This window comes from Pelodiscus sinensis, chromosome 7 (assembly GCF_052426305.1).
Source record: "Pelodiscus sinensis isolate ZL-2025 chromosome 7, ASM5242630v1, whole genome shotgun sequence".
NCBI lineage: Eukaryota > Metazoa > Chordata > Testudines > Trionychidae > Pelodiscus > Pelodiscus sinensis.
This window is the reverse complement of record NC_143058.1, coordinates 38,670,152-38,688,033: the sequence shown is the minus strand read 5'-3', so window position 1 is coordinate 38,688,033 and position 17,882 is coordinate 38,670,152. Positions and strand designations below refer to the sequence as shown.

Below are 17,882 nucleotides of genomic sequence, written 5' to 3'. Positions count from 1 at the left end.
TAGAATCTACAAAAAACACAAACTGTAGCCTACTTTCTACTTGCAACATTTAATATCTCTGCCATCTGAACCATCATGCCAAGATGGCACATAGCACCCCTTCCAAATCACTTTGCTAATTTGTAATATTTGAAAGATCCCTTCTCTGAATACTGCTTGCAGGATACCACAGAAATCTAAATTTCAAAGGGAACCTGCAACAACACTGAGGAGTTTTTCAACTGATATAAAATAATCTATTCTCAGAATTGTATACATTAATATATAGTACATAGGCCTACAAACATTTTTTATAGAAATGCCTCCTAAAAGTTGTATGTCCCTATCATAGTGTATTTGAGAAGTGTCTCACCATCAGAGAAAAATGTAGAAATAGTAGTGCATATCTTTCCCACACGGTAAGTCATGTGCACACACCCATTTTTTTTCATACTGTGTGTTCCCTGCTACCCATACCATGATCAAATCCATGACCTAGAAGAATTCTATAGTGGGATGAGAGGTCTGATATTACCAGCAAAGTGTTTAGCTACCTTGCCAACCTTGAATGGGAGTACAAAAAGCTAGACATAAAGAGATATTGCAATAATTTAAAAATAATTGACGTAGTAATTCTTTTTTTAGGGACATTGAACATATTAAAGTTATTGAAATTATTGGGTTAGTTATGTTAACTTTAATAAAATAATGTCCTTTATATAGAACACAACTCTGAGAAATGTGAATAATGCTATGAACATGCTTTAAGGTTTTGATGATACAGAGGAGTCAAGTTTAACTCATAAGGTTCAATCCCGCAAACACACTGAAAATTTTGCTTACCACCTTGAATAAAGCCACTGATGCCAATGTATTCAGTACTCAAAATAGTATTTGCAGGATCAGATCCATAGTTATTCCTAGTTTTATATAAATTATGTCCATAAGATTTGAGGTTCTCTGTGCACTAGTTAGAACACTCATGAGCTACTTCCAGATTAAAATTAAAGTTAATCCAGAAATACGATATATAAAAAGGCAATGGTTACCAGAAGAAACATAATGATAAAAATACAAATAGGACTGATAATTTATAATAAAACTCCGAATTTCAAGGAACCCTATTAATCTACTTTGCTATTGTGATCAGAAAATGAAAAGGGGTAGAGAAATATTTTCTGCAGCTGTTCATACAAACTAAAATTAGGAATCAAAGATTAGAATTTTTTAAATGCAAAGTATCACTGAACAATTATAAAGCATTTTGAAGCAACATACCTGGAGCATTTGAAAAAAAATACTGGAAAGAGGAGGGGACAAGTAAAAGATGTGGTAATACAAAAAATGGAAGAAGAAAAGACAAGGAAGGTGTGGTAAAGGGAAAAGAAGAAAGGGAGGACTTGACAGTCTGGCTTTTGATCTCACCAGAACAGCAGGAGAAATGAGAGAAAGTGAACAGAGAGTAAACAGAGAAAGAAAGCAGTAAGGAGAAGATGGAAAGAGTATTGTGAATCATACCTGTCATGGGGATGGCCTGGCAGCTAGTGATTTAAATACTAAAATAAAAAGAGTATATTGTTCACTAATATTTAAAATCAACCTCTTGAAAAGGATATGAATGTACCAAAATTTTAATAGCTATTTTTCTAAGAGGATTGAAGGGAGTTAACATGTACACGGCAGAGGTGGCACTGAATCGGAAGATTGCCTTCCCTCTATTCAATACTATAAAAGTCTGGAAAAGAAAACAAAATGAAAAACTGTATTAAGAAAACATGTACAGTGTGGATTTTTATACTGTGCATCAGTTGTTCTTCATCATTATTGACAGTTAACTGAATTCTGCTCTCATTTACACTTCTATAGACTTCATCACTTCATGTCTCGTTCGCCTAACACGTAAGATAGTCTCCAACTGAATGTCTACAAGTAGAATTGTACGAAAACATTTCAACAGCATAATTTAGAAAACACAAATTCTCCACATCTTATTTGACAGAAGTGTACATGACATTTGTTATTAGTGTATTTGTGCCTAGTTTATAGTGCAAATTAAGAAATGCTAAACATAATTGTTATACGGAGTCATTAAAACTTCAGAATTCCTTATATCTGGTACCAGCCATAATTATGATAATATCCATATAAGTTAATGCTGCGGTGGACTGGTAAACACCAATGGCCTGATTTTTCAAAGGTGATTTGCAAACCTATCTCCAATAAAAACAAGCCTTTGAAAACCAGGCCTTGAGTTCTAAAAGGCACATGCTGTATGGATATGTTCTCACTCAAAGTTAATTTTTTTCACAAAAAAGTACTACTAATTTTTTATTTATCATTATGCTTTTTTGCCCATGAATACATCTGCCTTCATATTTAATGATTTAAAAGCTTATCTGTGCTAGCTAATTACCATACAAAATTCAGTGATGATGTGTATTTCTATTCCTATCCACTGCCTACAACTTCAGTAATAGGTTATATATTTTGATTGTTAAAATGGCATTTATTAGTGGAACAGCTTAAACTGAAATATTTTCTTAAAATGAGACAAGCCAAGAAGCCTCAATCTTTTATTCAACACACATTATACACCTAAGTCTCTGAATTGTTTGTATTCTACAAAAACAGAAGGGGCCAAGATAAGACTGGTCTGATAAGGCAAACTCACAGGAAGAAGAGGCCTGAGCTGTTTTCCTTCCCAGGGAGGAGAAAGCCATCATATGAATGTTTGTGCTTCTTGATTGTAACTTTGCACTGCAGACAGCACAGGACATCTCAAAAAGGACATTAGCCAGTGTAGCTGGTAGTATTGCCATTGACCCCACTGCATCGGTTAGGATGGGATGACAGCACTTGAAGAGGCATGCAGTGCTTTATGTATAGTTATAGAAACTGCTGCTGCTGTATCCTTGGATCACGGTACTTGCCTCCACCAGAATGATGCTACAGCTTTTAAACCACACATTGATTCTTAACCCCAGCCCTCTTCTGACTCCCAGAACCATATTCTAATCCTTAATGAGGCTTTATTTTTTCTCCACAGTACACCTCATTTGCTTTTCACCACACTTTTGCCCCATTCTCTCCTTGTTTCCCTTGGGACCTCACCCCTTTATTCCAGAAGATTCTAGCTGAAATCCTGAGCTCCTCACTTGTTTTCTATTGCCTGTACTTAGACAAATTCTTACCGAACTCATTATTTGTGTGATGCAGGCTCACTGACATACATTTATGAAATGAAAATGGAGCCTGACCTACATGTACAAACTCAAGGAAAATCAGCGAAAATTTAAGAGAAATTCAGATCATAATGGATAAACTTCTAAAGCTTTTAATTTCTGCAAAAACTAGCAGAAAAAATATCAATAATTATTTTTCTGATGTCTAAGGCATGGTGATCTTGAGGATAAGTTTAAGATTTCTAGTGGTGAGTCCTACATCATTATTATTGGAGCATTGAGGGTGTGGGAAGGGAAACCTATCAGCTGGTCCAAAATCTTGCTTGTTTTACTCCCAGACTTTAACAGGACTAGTCTCTTAAGTAAGGCAAGCAGAATATGATCCTAAATCCAAAAAACTTCATTTTCAAATATAACTCTCCATTTAGCCACAGCATGAAATTTTTGTAAGTGCACTTCAGAGTACATCATTGAACAAATAAAAACATATTTCTCCTTACAGCTTCTGTTTCTCTTAAGCTTATTTAATTAAGATACTGCTGTAGTCTCAGAACTGAAAATTATTTATGGGGATTTGATCTATTTCTTTGGTTTGATCGGTTCAATAGCAGTTTCTTTTGGCTTATCCTGTGATGGGATAGGTACTCTGTTGCTGGAATAGGTACAATGCACAGCCCAAAATGTGAAGATATGAGAGACTGGAGGAAACCAGATCTATCTATACAAAGACTTAATATTTCTATACTTCTCTGCCTGGCCCCAATGGGACACATTACAGGATTCTGCAAACATTTTTACCTTTATATAATTCAATAAAAATGGCATATTTCAATAAAACATTTTAAAGAGTGTAATAAAGATTTTTTATGTTATGGATACTCTGGCAAGGAGCCCTTCCTCTCCCCATATTCCTGATGCAAGATCTCATTTGAGCCCTCTATTATAGCAACCTTATTCTGGATAAGAAATATGCTTCAAAGACTAACAGTCCTTTACCTAAATTATCTAGAAAGATTATAAAATATCTCTGTAAATTATAGGGTAAGGAGATCCATTAAGAGCACACAGGCTCAATATCTCTGTCTACCTCCTCACACCTGACACACAAACAGTGAGAGAATGGATCAGGAATAAAACCAAAGTTTTCCACATAATAGCAAAGAAAACAAGCAAGAAAGCCATCTAAAGTGGCTTCTTAATGGATTTCATAATGAAAACCCTGATACCCTTAAATGATCATTTCACACTTAGGGTACGTCTACATTGCCCACTTATTTCAAAAGTGTGGCCTAATGGGCAAGGTATTGGGATTCAAATACATGGATGCTTAGTTCAAGTTCTGCTTGTGGCCAAAACTTCCAACTTGGGGGAGGTCTAGGCTGGATATTAGGAAAAACTATTTCACTAGGAGAGCAATGAAGTAATGGAATGGCTTACATAGGGAGATGGTGGAATCTCCATCCCTAGAGGTTTTTGAGTCCCAGCTTGACAAAGCCCTGGCTGGAATGATTTAGTTAGGGTTGCTTTGGGCAGGGGCTGGAGTTGATGACCACCTGAGGTCTCTTCCAGACCTAGGATTTTATTATTCTAAGCTATTCCAGAAGAAATACTCAAAAATAGCTTATTTTAAAATAGCAGGTCTACTCTACATGGAAGCCTCAACATTTGTCTGAGGCAGGCTTCCCTAATGTGGACATGCTACCTCAATTTAGAGCCTCAGGAGGCACTGGGGAGTAATTACTTTGAATGGCTCTGGGGAGGAGCTATTTTGAAATAGCAGCAGTGGAGTGTCCACACTGCAGCTATTTCAAAATAGCTATTTAAGAATAGGCATCATTCCTTGTGGAATGAGGCTTACAGAAGTTAAAATAAGCTGTCTGTTATTTCACATTTATTTCAAGGTAATGGAATTGCTGTGTAGATGCTCACATAGTTATTTTTAAATAACGTCAGTTATTTTGAAATAGCTGTGCTGTGTACACGCACCCTTAGAAAATACTGAAAGCTACAATTAGAGTGAAATGACAAGTATATTATAATAAAGCTAACAGTGCATCACTGCACTCAAACCAGGAGCCCGATCCTGCAAAGGTGTTTTACTAGATGTAGTGCCAATGAAATCAACCATTGGAGCACGACTTCTGGGTTGGGCCCAAAGTAGTGGAATAAAGAGAATCCTGAAGAGGATCTATAGCATTTAATATTCAATCTCTGACAGAAACATTTAGTCTTAAGAAATACTCACTTTTTTATTGATATAATATGGGTCCAGATCCTCCAAGGGCTCGGACACCATTCCTGGAGGTATGTCACCGTAAATAAATGGCAGTGACTTTCCCGCCTCCAGGTCACTGTTTGGTTTTGGTCCATTTTCATCATCATCATCTTTACGTTCTTGTTTAGACTTCTTAGCTTTTTCTTCAGCAATACGTTGTTCAATAGCTGCAAGTGACTCTCTCGTGAAATAGTGGAAGCTGTCAGGTCCTGGTGGTACCAGCACTGATTGTGCCATCTTTTCATCCTGCACCTCTTAATTACTGTTTAGCCTCTCATATAAAAAAGTGCTAAAAGTATAAACACACAGAAAATATTAGACCACCACATAAGCAATTTAAATAGATACATCTTCATAATCATAACTCTGTCTGTAGGACAATTTATAAAATAGGGTACTTATATGAAAACAGTAAATTGTTCAATTGATTAGCTATTGATTTTTTCTTTCAAGATAGGGCATATGACTTTTCATCTGGTCTCTTTTAGATGTCTGGAAAAGTAGGAAACCTGTAAAAAGTTAGTTTGGGGTTATGAAAAATGATGAATCAGCAACTAATATAACAGGATATTTTCCTGCATCCTCACTGGAAATAAATTAACAGTTAAAAAGTGTTTATTATGTGGAGTCAGGAAGTGGGAGCATACAAAACAATTACCATTTTAACACTATCCTACCATCATGAAAGGACTTACATCAAATTAATCCTCCATCCATCAAGAGGTGTGGACATGGTTTCCTCATGATCCCATGGTGCCAGAGGAATGCCTGATAGGCTACGTCTACACTGGCACCCTTTTCCGGAAATGCTTAAAACGGAACAGTTTTTCCGTTATAAGTATTTCCGGAAAAGCGCGTCTACATTGGCAGGATGCTTTTCCGGAAAAGCACTTTTTCCGGAAAAGTGTCCATGCCAATGTAGACGCGCTTTTCCGCAAAAAAGCCCCGATCGTCATTTTCGCGATCGGGGCTTTTTTGCGGAAAAGACTACTGTGCTGTCTACACTGGCCCTTTTCCGGGACAGTTTTTCCGGAAAAGGACTTTTGTCTGAACGGGAGCAGCATAGTTTTTCCGGAAAAACAATGACGATTTTACATTAGATCATCATTGCTTTTCTGGAAAAGCAAGCGGCCAGTGTAGACAGCTCGCAGCTTATTCCGGAAAAGCGGCTGCTTTTCCAGAATAAGTGGGCCAGTGTAGACACAGCCTATATAGAGTGTGAGATGCTCCCTCTTTTCAGGGACAAGGACATTAGCTTTACAGAGCCGAAAGTTTAGGGTATGTCTACACATAAATAGCTACCCCGCATCTTCACTAGCCACCCATTATGATGAAATATTATTCGAAATAACGGGCATGATATTTCAGCATCCCAATAACCCTCATTCCACAAGGGTTAAGGGATGTCTCAAAATAGCACTTTATTTTGAAATAAACTTGAAATAAGTTCACAATTTGCATAGCGCAAATTGCATATTTTATTTCAAGTTTACAGTGCAGTGTAAACATAGCCTTGGGGAATAAGGAATCAGGCTTAGGTATCTGAACACAAATCCCTTGCCTGGTAACATATCATGTGCTGAAAGAATTTCTGTATTAAACCCAAATTGGGTCTCATGACTAAACATCCTCAAACCTTTTATTACCTGTTGGTATCTAAATTGTGTATGTTTTGCATAATTTTCAGAACTGAGAACAGAATCATTTTCTTTGAAAGCCACCTTATACTTCTGCCAAAAATGACAACTGGAAAATATTTCTGATGCAGAGATACTATGATCTGAAATCATGAATGTAATCTGTGCATTTGATAATTTTCCAAAGATTTTTTATCTTAATAGGCAAATTATATTATCTGTGTAATAAAATAGAAAATGTAATTCAAAATTAACAGCTTCAGTGTCAGATGATATATCAAACAAATAATGATAAACTTAAAATGATGCGACAGAGAGTACTTGAATGCTTATTTTTTCATTTCCCTACTATGTACATATAGACTTGTTCGACTTCACCACAGCTGCAGAAACTTCATGCTTTCAGAGCTTTCTGAATAAAAGCTAACACCATGTTATTTTCTATGCTTCCATCTTCACGACACACATACCCATCTCCTCCAACAACACACAGAGGTATTCTACAACTTTTTCAGGTAGATCTGTGAAACGTATTTTCCGATTGTAGTCAAATGCACCTAGTGCATCCTACTGTGGATAATTTATAGAAAATTGCAATTGGAACATATGTACACTCAGGTGGCAGCAGAAGGGTTAATTATGAAAATGAAAGTGGTCCTACTGCAGAATCCTTACAGATTGTATTGCTAATGATAGAAAAAGACAGACTCCTCTCTAAATACTATAGCTTCCAATTAAAAAATGAATTACCAGTGTAGATTCTTGCACATGTACGGATTTGGAATGTCATCATAAAGAATACAGCTAAAATTCCATCATGCCTTTTTTCTTATTCTTTTTTTTAATTCTCCTTCAGCAGACCACACCTAACTTCCTGCTAAAGGATCCTGGTTACTGAAGTAAAAACTGGCATTTCCTGTGTAAGAAACTACTAGATGCTGTAATTGTAACCACCATTAGATGGCATTCATATACGATTAGAAGAAACCAACTGCAGAATTCAGTTACTTATACTTGCTTAACCTGCAGCTTTTGGATTGAAACTCCTGCTGCTACAGAATCTCTCTGGTTTTCACGACTCCTTAAATTCATGTGACGCCTGTTGGTGCTGAGGTCACAGATATTAAAAGTGTGAAAATGACACTGAACCAAAGAGAGATGGAACAGAGAAATGGGTGTTGCCCAGGCTGGCTACAATTAAGTCAATTCTTGAGACCTCATATAGTCTGGATTAATTTAAAATCAGGATTTACATTATATTTCTGTTCTAAATCAATTAGATTTAGTTGATGTCTTTTCAATTCAAGCAGCAAAGAAATGTGGCCCTCAGGTGCAAGTTGTGTGCCGTGGGTGGCAGATGAGAGCTCTGTGCTGCACTGAATCTGTGTTCAGGAATGCAGCCAGGATTTACAATGCCCAATAGAAGATACCGAAGCAGGAACTTCAGAAACTCAACCCTAATGCAGCCCACTGAGTAAATCCTTTTGAGCTCCACTTCAAATGTTACTTTATGTCCTTTTCTCTCTCCTGCTTTCTTTGCATTTTCTATTCTTAACCCTTTTCTTTGTTTTTATTTGTATTTATTTTTTCATTTGCTTACTTGGATAATTCCCCTTTTCTTATCACTCTTCCACTATGTTCTATCACTCATATTTTACATCTATACTTACCCTTACACATTCACTCTCAAAAACCTCATTCATTCATTCCCTCAACTCATATACATTGCATTATCCGGCAGATACTGCCTTTCTCTTGGGTTGTGAGAAAGAGCCCAAAGAACAGTGGACCCCTGCAATTTGAGGCTGGAATAAAGAAGGGAGAAGTATGGAAACCATGAGGTGCAGGAAAAGTCCACTACAGTGGCCTTGACAAGACAAAATCAGGAAGAATGTAGCCATGCTACAGCTTTAAGGGGAAAGGATTATGAAACAGAGCCCCAGATTTAAAAAAAAAAGATGCCACTCTGGTGGGGAGAGAGAGAGAGAGAGAGTACAGAGGCTGCAGCCAGAGCCATTTCTTCAGGTAGTAGAAGACCAAGGGGTCCAGAGCTTCAGGAGGAGGTCTGAAAGTAAAATAGCCATGTGATTTTTCATTTTGGTCCAGAGCCCTGGAGTAAATCATGCACTGCCTAGCTGCCAGCTAGGCAAGGCTTGACGTGAAGGTGTGGAGGCATACCACCCCAAACTTAAGACAAATGCTTTGGGTGTCCTCCCACCAGCTGTGGTGTATATGCTAGTTCTCAACAAATAAAAATGTAACTATTTTGATTATTTCACTTTGCTTTGGCACTAATTATTTCATACCACATACTCCTTTAAATATACTTTACACAAATAATTTAAATCATGCAAATATACAATTCAGATAGTAACAAGCCATGAATGAAGTTAATATGCTCAATTTACAAATCTAAATACCTTAAATAATGAGATTTCTGTTATAGGATCTTATGTCGTGTGGATTATATACATACATACACATATAAGCTCAGATAAACCAAATACCTCAAAAGCTTGACTAATCCACACAGTTTGGGTAAGAAGTCTGATTCCATCATCACTATAATGTAAGATAATTAGCACTACAAAACTAAGCAGGAATGGTATTCTCTTTCTGCAAAGGCCAACCTATATCTAGAAGTACAAAACAACACACATGTACAGAATAAAGACACGGGAAAAAATGGACCAAGTGGGGGACAGAAACTTAGTCATGGGGGAAACCTGCAATTTTACTATGGTTCTAAATGCAATAGTTGTAGAATTCTCCCAAGACTAAAAGAAGACAATAGCAAGATACAAGTTAAAGGATGGAAATAGCAAAAAGATGAAAAAAATATGTTTGCATTACTAGAAAAAGGAAGATCTGAAGTCTTGATCCTGCAGATGACAAGAAAATCCACGTGGAATATTTATAGCAGTAAACTCTGGTCTCTGATATACCTCTTTTCATGACTAGATACTACACTTTTAAAAGTGTGGTCATTCTATTAGTAGATAATTTGCAAAAGCTAGCTAAAGAAATTTGAGATGTGTGATTTTAGTGCACTAATATGTGGACCTGAGATTTTCACCCAAGCTCTAACATCTGCACACAAAGAAGGGCAGTGGAGAGAGAGAGAGAAAGAGAAAGATAAGCAGTAGCAAAGTGTGAAGGACACTGTGGGTATGACTGGGGGGGTGGGGGGAGTTCGGGATACCGAAATTCTCCACCATGTCCAGGGACCACATTTGCCTTTCTGCTTTTTTTGTGGAAGAGCAAACACGCTCTTTTGGAAGCCCTTTTATTCCTCGTTCCGACATTTGGCCCAGTCAAGCAGTGGACATTTCACATGTAAACTTCTGAAAATGTCCTTAATGTGCTTCTTTTTTGCCACAAACATCACTTCTGTTTTGTCTTTTACTTATGCAGAGCAAAAATCACTCCTGTGATCACACAAGGGGTGGAATTTAAGTGGAGCACTGGTGGTATTCAGAGCCTTGCGTAGGAGCTCTGCACTGGATTAAATTTCACCCTCGGACAGGCAGATCTGAGAAAACCCTGTCATGCTTTTTCTGACATTCTAGGAACATTCTCTACTCCAGTTAAAGCAATCCTGGTTAATAAACTCACAAGGAAAACAAATTACTAGCTTTTCCATCAGGAACAGCTAAAAATAACTATGTCCATTAAATGTAAAAGTGGAGAATTTAAATGCACAATTCAGCAAATTAAAAAATCAACATTTCTATGAGAACAGCAGCCATGTTGCATATAAACTACTTGTTAACAACTACTTTGCTGTACTGTTTCTCATATACAATTTTTTCTATATTCTTAGATACAAATATGAAACATTTTCAAGGCTCATAGGGCATGTGCTACAGTGTGCATGCTGTATACAGAGTCAATGAAAGCTAACAATATCTAAAATATAAAATAAATCATATGTTTAAAATGGAATTTCTTTTTTGAAGAAAAAATATTTTACTCTTCTGGGCTTGAAACTATCATGGAGAAGGCCGTATAGCACCAACTTCTAATGGAGGCCTCCTCCTTGACATACTGGGCAGGCAGAAGGACTGTTGCACCCAGTGTAACTACAGTCCAGAGTAATTTATGTTATAAGCTGCCCTGATCTCTGGCTTTCCTCAAAATATAGCTTCCCAGCTTCTAACCATAATAGGGGGATGATTTTAATATGTAAAGAAAATACTCAGTTACTCAGTGAGGGACGTTTTCTGACATCAATGGCAAAAATTATTTCAGGGCTATGTACACTATGTTCTTGTTATAATAGCACTGAGAAAGTACCCTGATTTATTGAAATTAAAGAAAGCTAGATGGCTGTTATGAATTCATGCATCAGAGAGATGTATTTCACTATTGCGGTTGCAGACATAAGCATCTAAAATAATTTGGTGAAAAGAAGAAAAGAATGCTAAGAAAGTGAAAAAGCTCTATGTGATTAAAAAATGAATTATTTGAGGATTGGCAGACCAAGCAGAATAAACTGATAAAATGAATTAATGTCACAGCAGCAGAATAACAAGTATTGCCTCATCTCTGGTTATCCTTTATCATGTATACCTGGCACCCTTAATTTTACCACCTCTATAACTAGCTGGTTCTTCGGTTAACAATTTTGTTTATCTTTAGAATCACAGAATCATAGATTACTAGAACTGGAAGGGACCTCAAGAGATCATCAAGTCCAGCCCCCTGCCCTCATGGCAGGACCAAGCACCATCTGGATCATCTCTAATAGATGTCTATCTAACCTGCTCTTAAATATCTCCAGTGATGGAGATTCCACAACCTCCCTATTAGTTAAAAAGTCAGTAAACAAACAAGTCCCTTTGGTTTCTACATAGTTAAGATGTCCTCTGTTTTGTTAGACAGTTCATATGCTTCATCCACAGAGTCCTAATAAACATTTGGCACCTTTTGCAGGTAGGGAAGAAATAGTTCACCAGGCTTAAAGGAGCAGCTCTGGTTCTCACTAGTGGCTAAGGAAACAGGCAAAAAAAAAAAGTTCCTTTTGGAACCAGATTAAGATAAACAATTCAGATCTTCCTTTTCTTAAGGAAAAAAAAGTATGGAAGATCACAGATCCTAATGGCTAGGTTTCAGTGCAAATGCTCATCCCTGCTGAATGAAGAACATATAATCTCCCACTTCCGACAGCTCCTAGACCCCAAGCTTCTCAGATTCTTTGAGGCTACCTCTAAACAAACCCCAGCTGAAGTTGACTAATTCTGTCTTTACAAAGCAGGATTTCTACCTCTCATTCTCGTTAGGGGATTTAACTGCTTCAGCCAACCAACTGAGTATGGGGTTATAAGAGCTTTTTATCAAATAATTCACATTTGGGCTGAGACTAGTTATGTGAAATTTCCCCCCATTAAAATAAGTTGTGAGACAGTACATGGATAAATGTAACATTATTAGTCTATGTAAATTAGAGATGAAATGATGGCATGAATGCCTATTCTAATATCTGTGAGTATGCATAGTGTGAGCAAGGTATTTCTAGAAGCTTGTGTAGAGTCCAATTGCACTAAGTTCTTGTTCAGTGAACAACATGTGATGTGAATTCTCTACTGACAGCTCATTTAAACATTACTGTTATAAACATAAGAAGGCATCTAGAATTGAAGCCCCATCTCAGTTTTAACTGTAGAATAGTTATAGGAAATGCCTCCATGAATAATTTGTATCTTTTGGGAACAAGGGTATATGCAGATATAAGATATTAATATCATGGCAACACCCAAAAAGTAGTGCCAGCAACCAGCATAATCATAGTTCTGCTCTGAAAAGAATTGTCGTGCTGTGTAGTGCCACATTTATTATGTCTCATTGAGTTTTAGATCACAGTTTACAATTAAAATTATATAAGAAGATAGAATAGCGATATTAGGTCATACCAGTGGTCTGTCTAGCCCAGTATCCTGTCTTTTTACAGTGGCCAGTGCCAGATGCTTCAGAGTGAATTAGTAGAACAGAGCCTCCCTGTCATCTTGTCTCAGCTTCTAACAGTAAGAGTTTAGGGACAGCTGAAGTATTGGATTGTATCCCTGATCATCTATGTTCTCTATGAATTTATCTAATTATTTTTTTAATCCAGTTATACTTTTGGCCTTCACAACATTCCTAGGCAACCAGTTACACACTTGACAGTGCATTGTGTGAAGAAGTACTTCTTTATGTTTAATTGCTGTCTATCAATTTCATTCTTGCCTTATGTGATGGAATGAATAACCTATATCCTCTCACCCCTTAGTTATCTCTTTTCTAAGATAGACAGTCCCAATATTTTTAATCTCTCCTCATATGGAAACAGTTCCATACTCTGTGCTTTTTTCAGTTCTAAATATCTTCTTTGAGATGGGACAATACAGATTGGACACAGTATTCAAGGGTTCAGGGTTGGGAATCTCCCTCACATCCTCTACAGTGAAAGCCAATGAGATAAATTTATTTAGTTTATCCAGAACAACCTTGTTTTCTGTGAGTGCTTCGTTAGCATCTCTAGTGTCTAGTGGCCCCACTGATTGTCTGGAAGGCTTCCTGCGTCTGGTGTACTTAACATTTTTTTGTTGCTGCTAGTTTTTGTGTCTTTTGCTAGTTGCTCCTCAAATTCTTTTTTGACCTGCCTATTTATACTTTTACACTTAAATTGACAGAATTTATATTTCCATCTCAGCAAAAATTAGACTTTTTGAAAGATGGCTTTTTGTTTCTAACTGCCTCTTTTATTGGGTTATTTTTACATGGTGGCATTGATTTGATCCTCTGTTTTTTTCTTAATTATTTTTGGTGTGCATGTAGTGAACCTCTGTTATGTTGTTTTAAAAAAGGCTCGGTGCAGGTTGTAAGTATGGTCCGTAGGATGCTGCCTGGCCCAGCATCAGGTGGAGCCACTGGTAGTGGGGGCAGCTGTCGGCTCCTGCCCCCTGGCCCTCGCTGGCCCGGACATAGCCCAGGCGCAGTTCTTTCACCTTAGCCCAGACCTGCTCAAGGGTCCGGGCTGGATGTCCCTGGTGCGAGAGCACCTGGGCCATGCAGTCAAAGATCTCCGCGTTGCGGCGACGGGAGCGGTTGTCATGTAGGTCCTCCTCCTCCCACAGGTCCAGGAGGGCCTCTAGCTCCCCCGCAGAGCAGGATGGGGCCCTTCGTTTTAGTCCTTTGGGGCCTCTTGCACTGGTGGTGCGGGTGGCTGTTTTCCCCGGAGCGGCCATCCTGGGCTGGTGGCTGTTGGGTACGGCAGCAGAGCCGTGTGGCAGAGCTCTGGGCAGAGGCAGCAAAAAAGGCTTCTGCCTCGTGGCCTCTGCAGGCTGCGTCTGCCTTTAAGGGGGCTCGGGTTACCAGGAAGTCCAGAGCTGCCTGCAGGTACAGAGCGTCCAAGCGGCCACTAAGGCTTTTTTCCGTTTAGACTGCTTTTGTGCAAAATGTCTTGGCTGCCTGTCTACACTGGCCTCTTGCACAAGAACACTTGCACAAGAGGGCTTATTCCTGAGTGCGAGCGTCAGAGTATTTGCACAAGAAGCACTGATTTCTTACATTAGAACGTCAGTGTTCTTGCACAAAAACTCGTGGCCAGTGTAGACAGGCAGCAAGTTTTTGTGCAAAAACAGTTGCTTTTGCACAAAATCTTGCCAATGGAGACACAGCCAAAGGTATTCAGTTTAATTACATTGTAGTCATTATTCCTGAATGCTTCCACATAAGCCATATCTTGGAACCAGATTCTGTGCACTACATAGTACAAACTTAACAATTGCCTCTTCCTTTGTGGGTTACAACACTAGTTACTTTAAGCAGCAGCATGGGCAGTAGGCGAAGGCATGGCAGGGGGAGGCAAGCCCCCAGTACCACCTCCATCCCCGTCCCTTCTTCTGAGGCCCCGCCCCTTCTCTGGCCCCCCGGGGAGGTGGGGCAGTGCACCATGCATGTGCTCCCCCTCCCAAACACAGGGAGAGGAGAGGAGCAGACGGGCATGTGCTTGCCCCACCTCCTCAGTCCTGGATGACAGCATGCTGCACTGTGCATCCCGGTGCAGTCCAGCCTCTCCAGCCCAGGCGAGAAGGAAGGTGCTCCACACAGCATGGCCTCTCCATCCCAGGAAGGGAGGAAGGCAGAGGGAGCACAGCCTACCCAGCCCCAGGGGAGGTTGGAGGGCGTGTGGCATGACCCCAGCCTCTCCAGCCCCAGAGGAGGTTGAAGGACACACAGCATGGCTCCAGTCCCAGAGGAGGGCACTCTGTATAGCCTGACCCAGCCCTGCCTCTCTAGCTCCGGAGCACAGGGAGGGCAGGTGCTGGGGCAGCAACACTCTGTCCCAGAACACCTACTGCAGGCTACAAGCTAGAAATACCGTGCACCATTGATATTCACCATTCCACCAGGTTTCTGTGATGCCTATTCTAACAATTTCCTAATTTAATGCCAGGTACTCAATTTCGCCAGCTTTAGTATTTAGACTTCTTGCATGTGCATACAAGCACTTACAATATAAAATATCTCAATATTTATTTGTCTGCCTTCATGTGATGTAATTTAATGGGACTGTCTTTCTTTTGACTCGTTTTATTCTGTTCCTACCTGTACTTTAACAACATCTATCCTCTCCTCTTTACTAGCATTCAGAGTACCTCTTTAATAAATCCTCTGCAAAGGGATGTGTTTATCTGAACCATGTGCTCCTTTGCAACTGTTGGCTCTCTCCAGTCCTTAGTTTAAAAACTCCTTTATTTTAATAGGTGCAATATCATACATGCAAGCTTAATCTGGGATCTGAAAGTGAATCTGTATTCTCCCTTGTTCATGCATCATCACCAGGATTATATATCCTGCAAGCCAAATTTGGTCCTTGAATGTGTGAATTCATTATCTCCAATGACAGGCCAAAGTGGGGGAGTTGGAGGTGAGTTTGAGAGTCTGGAACTCCTCACTCAAAATGACCTGATTCAAGTAACTTTCCATTTAAACCAGTGGATTTTAGATTTGAGTATTATAGCTGATAGTAACTGTTATAACAAATGATAAGAAGGCAGGTCATCAGGACTCAGAATATTTAGGCATTAAATGTCAAACCTAACACCTTAAAATACACAAAAATCAGTTAGAAGCTAGTATGGCTCATAGAACACAAATGTTGTGAAGCATCACTATGCAAGTGGACTGCTGCATTCTGCATTTGCTGCCATTTCTGTATGGTCTCAGGTATAGCACCAACCCCATCCGTATTGTATATTATGATCTCTATTCATATCTGAGTATGAGACTGGCAGAAGCAGATGGGCAGTTTGATGGCAATTGAACTGAGGCCGATGGCTCAGAAGTGGGCTAGAAGGAAATGTAAGATGTACTACTCCCATACTGAAAAAAGATTTGCAATGGCGGTTCTGTCTCTTCATGCCTGCTCTGCAAAAGGGGCTCTGTGACAGCCAGGCTGCATAGAAAAGGGAGTGGAAAAAGGTTGCCTAGCAACTGGTCCTGGAAGCTGCAGCAGGAGAGTTGTGACCTGGCAGCTAGATGAGCAGTGTGAAAGGGAGGAGAAACACAGGGGGGATTTTCCACAGCCGCCATAAAATTGAGGAAACTTCAGAATTAAAACCATCTTCAGAGTACAGGGTTTTTCTGGAAAAAACCCTAATCTACTTGCTTCAATAGTAACTAATTGAAATTGAGGGGAGGAACAGAAATAAAGGAAAATAGCAGCTACAAAATATTAAAAATCAGAGAAGGGCACAGTCAGCCCCTGAGTCTGCTGACCATGGAGGCTCTGAAAATAAGACAGTTCTACTGTGCTAAAGGGATAGGGCATCGTTAGGGAAATGCACAAAGATGCAGAAACCCTGCAGAAGCCCATAGGAGTTGAACCACAACATCTGCTGTATCACATATATTCAGTCCTAAGTCCTCCCACTGTGGGGACTATTCAGCTGCTGTAGCTACTACATACTGTCTGTGTAGCTGCAGAATGTGGGCAGGATTTCTACCCATCACTCATTCTCCCAGTGAATGGACTGGCTATAAAAGCTGCAGGCTAGTCACTGGATTTGTTCTGTTGTACAGTGAGTAGAAGGCACACCATTATTTTAAAAATTACAGTTTTGTCTACCCCTTGTTTTAACAGGTAACATCTTAAATAACTATAATTAAAAAGGCTTGGAGAATAAAATGTTCATATTTTTCAGTTTGTTCCCTTGCCATGTTTGATGGCACTAATCATATCCTCAATTATCCTCAGTTTCCCTTCTAATTTAATATCCCTTGTTACTTATGTGCTCCTTAAACCACAACATGGGATGGAAAGGCATTTTTAGAAATAGGAAAATGTAACTGTAAAACCATAGAAACTGGGAAAGAGTACTTGAGGGCAGTGCAATACTAAAAATAATTGTAATTAATTTTTTTAAGTTTGTCTTATTTCAAGTGTTCCTTTAAGAGACAGGGGAATTAGACTTTAGTGAGCACCAAGTATATGTTGTGGGGGGAAGGGAGCGTGTATATGTGGGTATGTATGGGTGTCTGGGTGTGAGAGAGAGGTAACTAATTTTTAACTCAAATTTTAAAACATTTACAAAGTAAAAAAAATCCATATCTGAATACAGTGTTGCATGGTGAAAGATGCTTTTAGCAAGCCCAGAATTCTAACATTGTTTATTGGTCTCATGAAGCACTTGTTGTTGCATTAGGAACTTTATGGACATATGGAAAGTACAACCATTCTACTCGGAGGAAACTGATGTTTTCATAGACACTATACGATAATGCCCCCTTAAGAGCCAAGCTGCCACTGCTGACAGATTCCTTGCA

The 17,882-nt window shown here is 39.0% G+C and overlaps 1 protein-coding gene across 1 annotated transcript in view; it reads right to left on the bottom strand.

Moving 5' to 3' along the window:
• LOC102446022 (sodium channel protein type 2 subunit alpha) overlaps positions 1–17,882 on the bottom strand; it is a 114,817-nt gene that overhangs the window by 82,089 nt on the left and 14,846 nt on the right. Inside the window, exons 2-3 of the mRNA XM_006137325.5 lie at positions 5,407–5,725; positions 1,596–1,714 (exon numbers count right to left, since the gene is read on the bottom strand). Of these exons, the coding sequence (XP_006137387.1) occupies positions 1,596–1,714; positions 5,407–5,673 (386 nt within the window). The 5' untranslated portion in view covers positions 5,674–5,725. The remainder of the gene's footprint in view (positions 1–1,595; positions 1,715–5,406; positions 5,726–17,882) is intronic.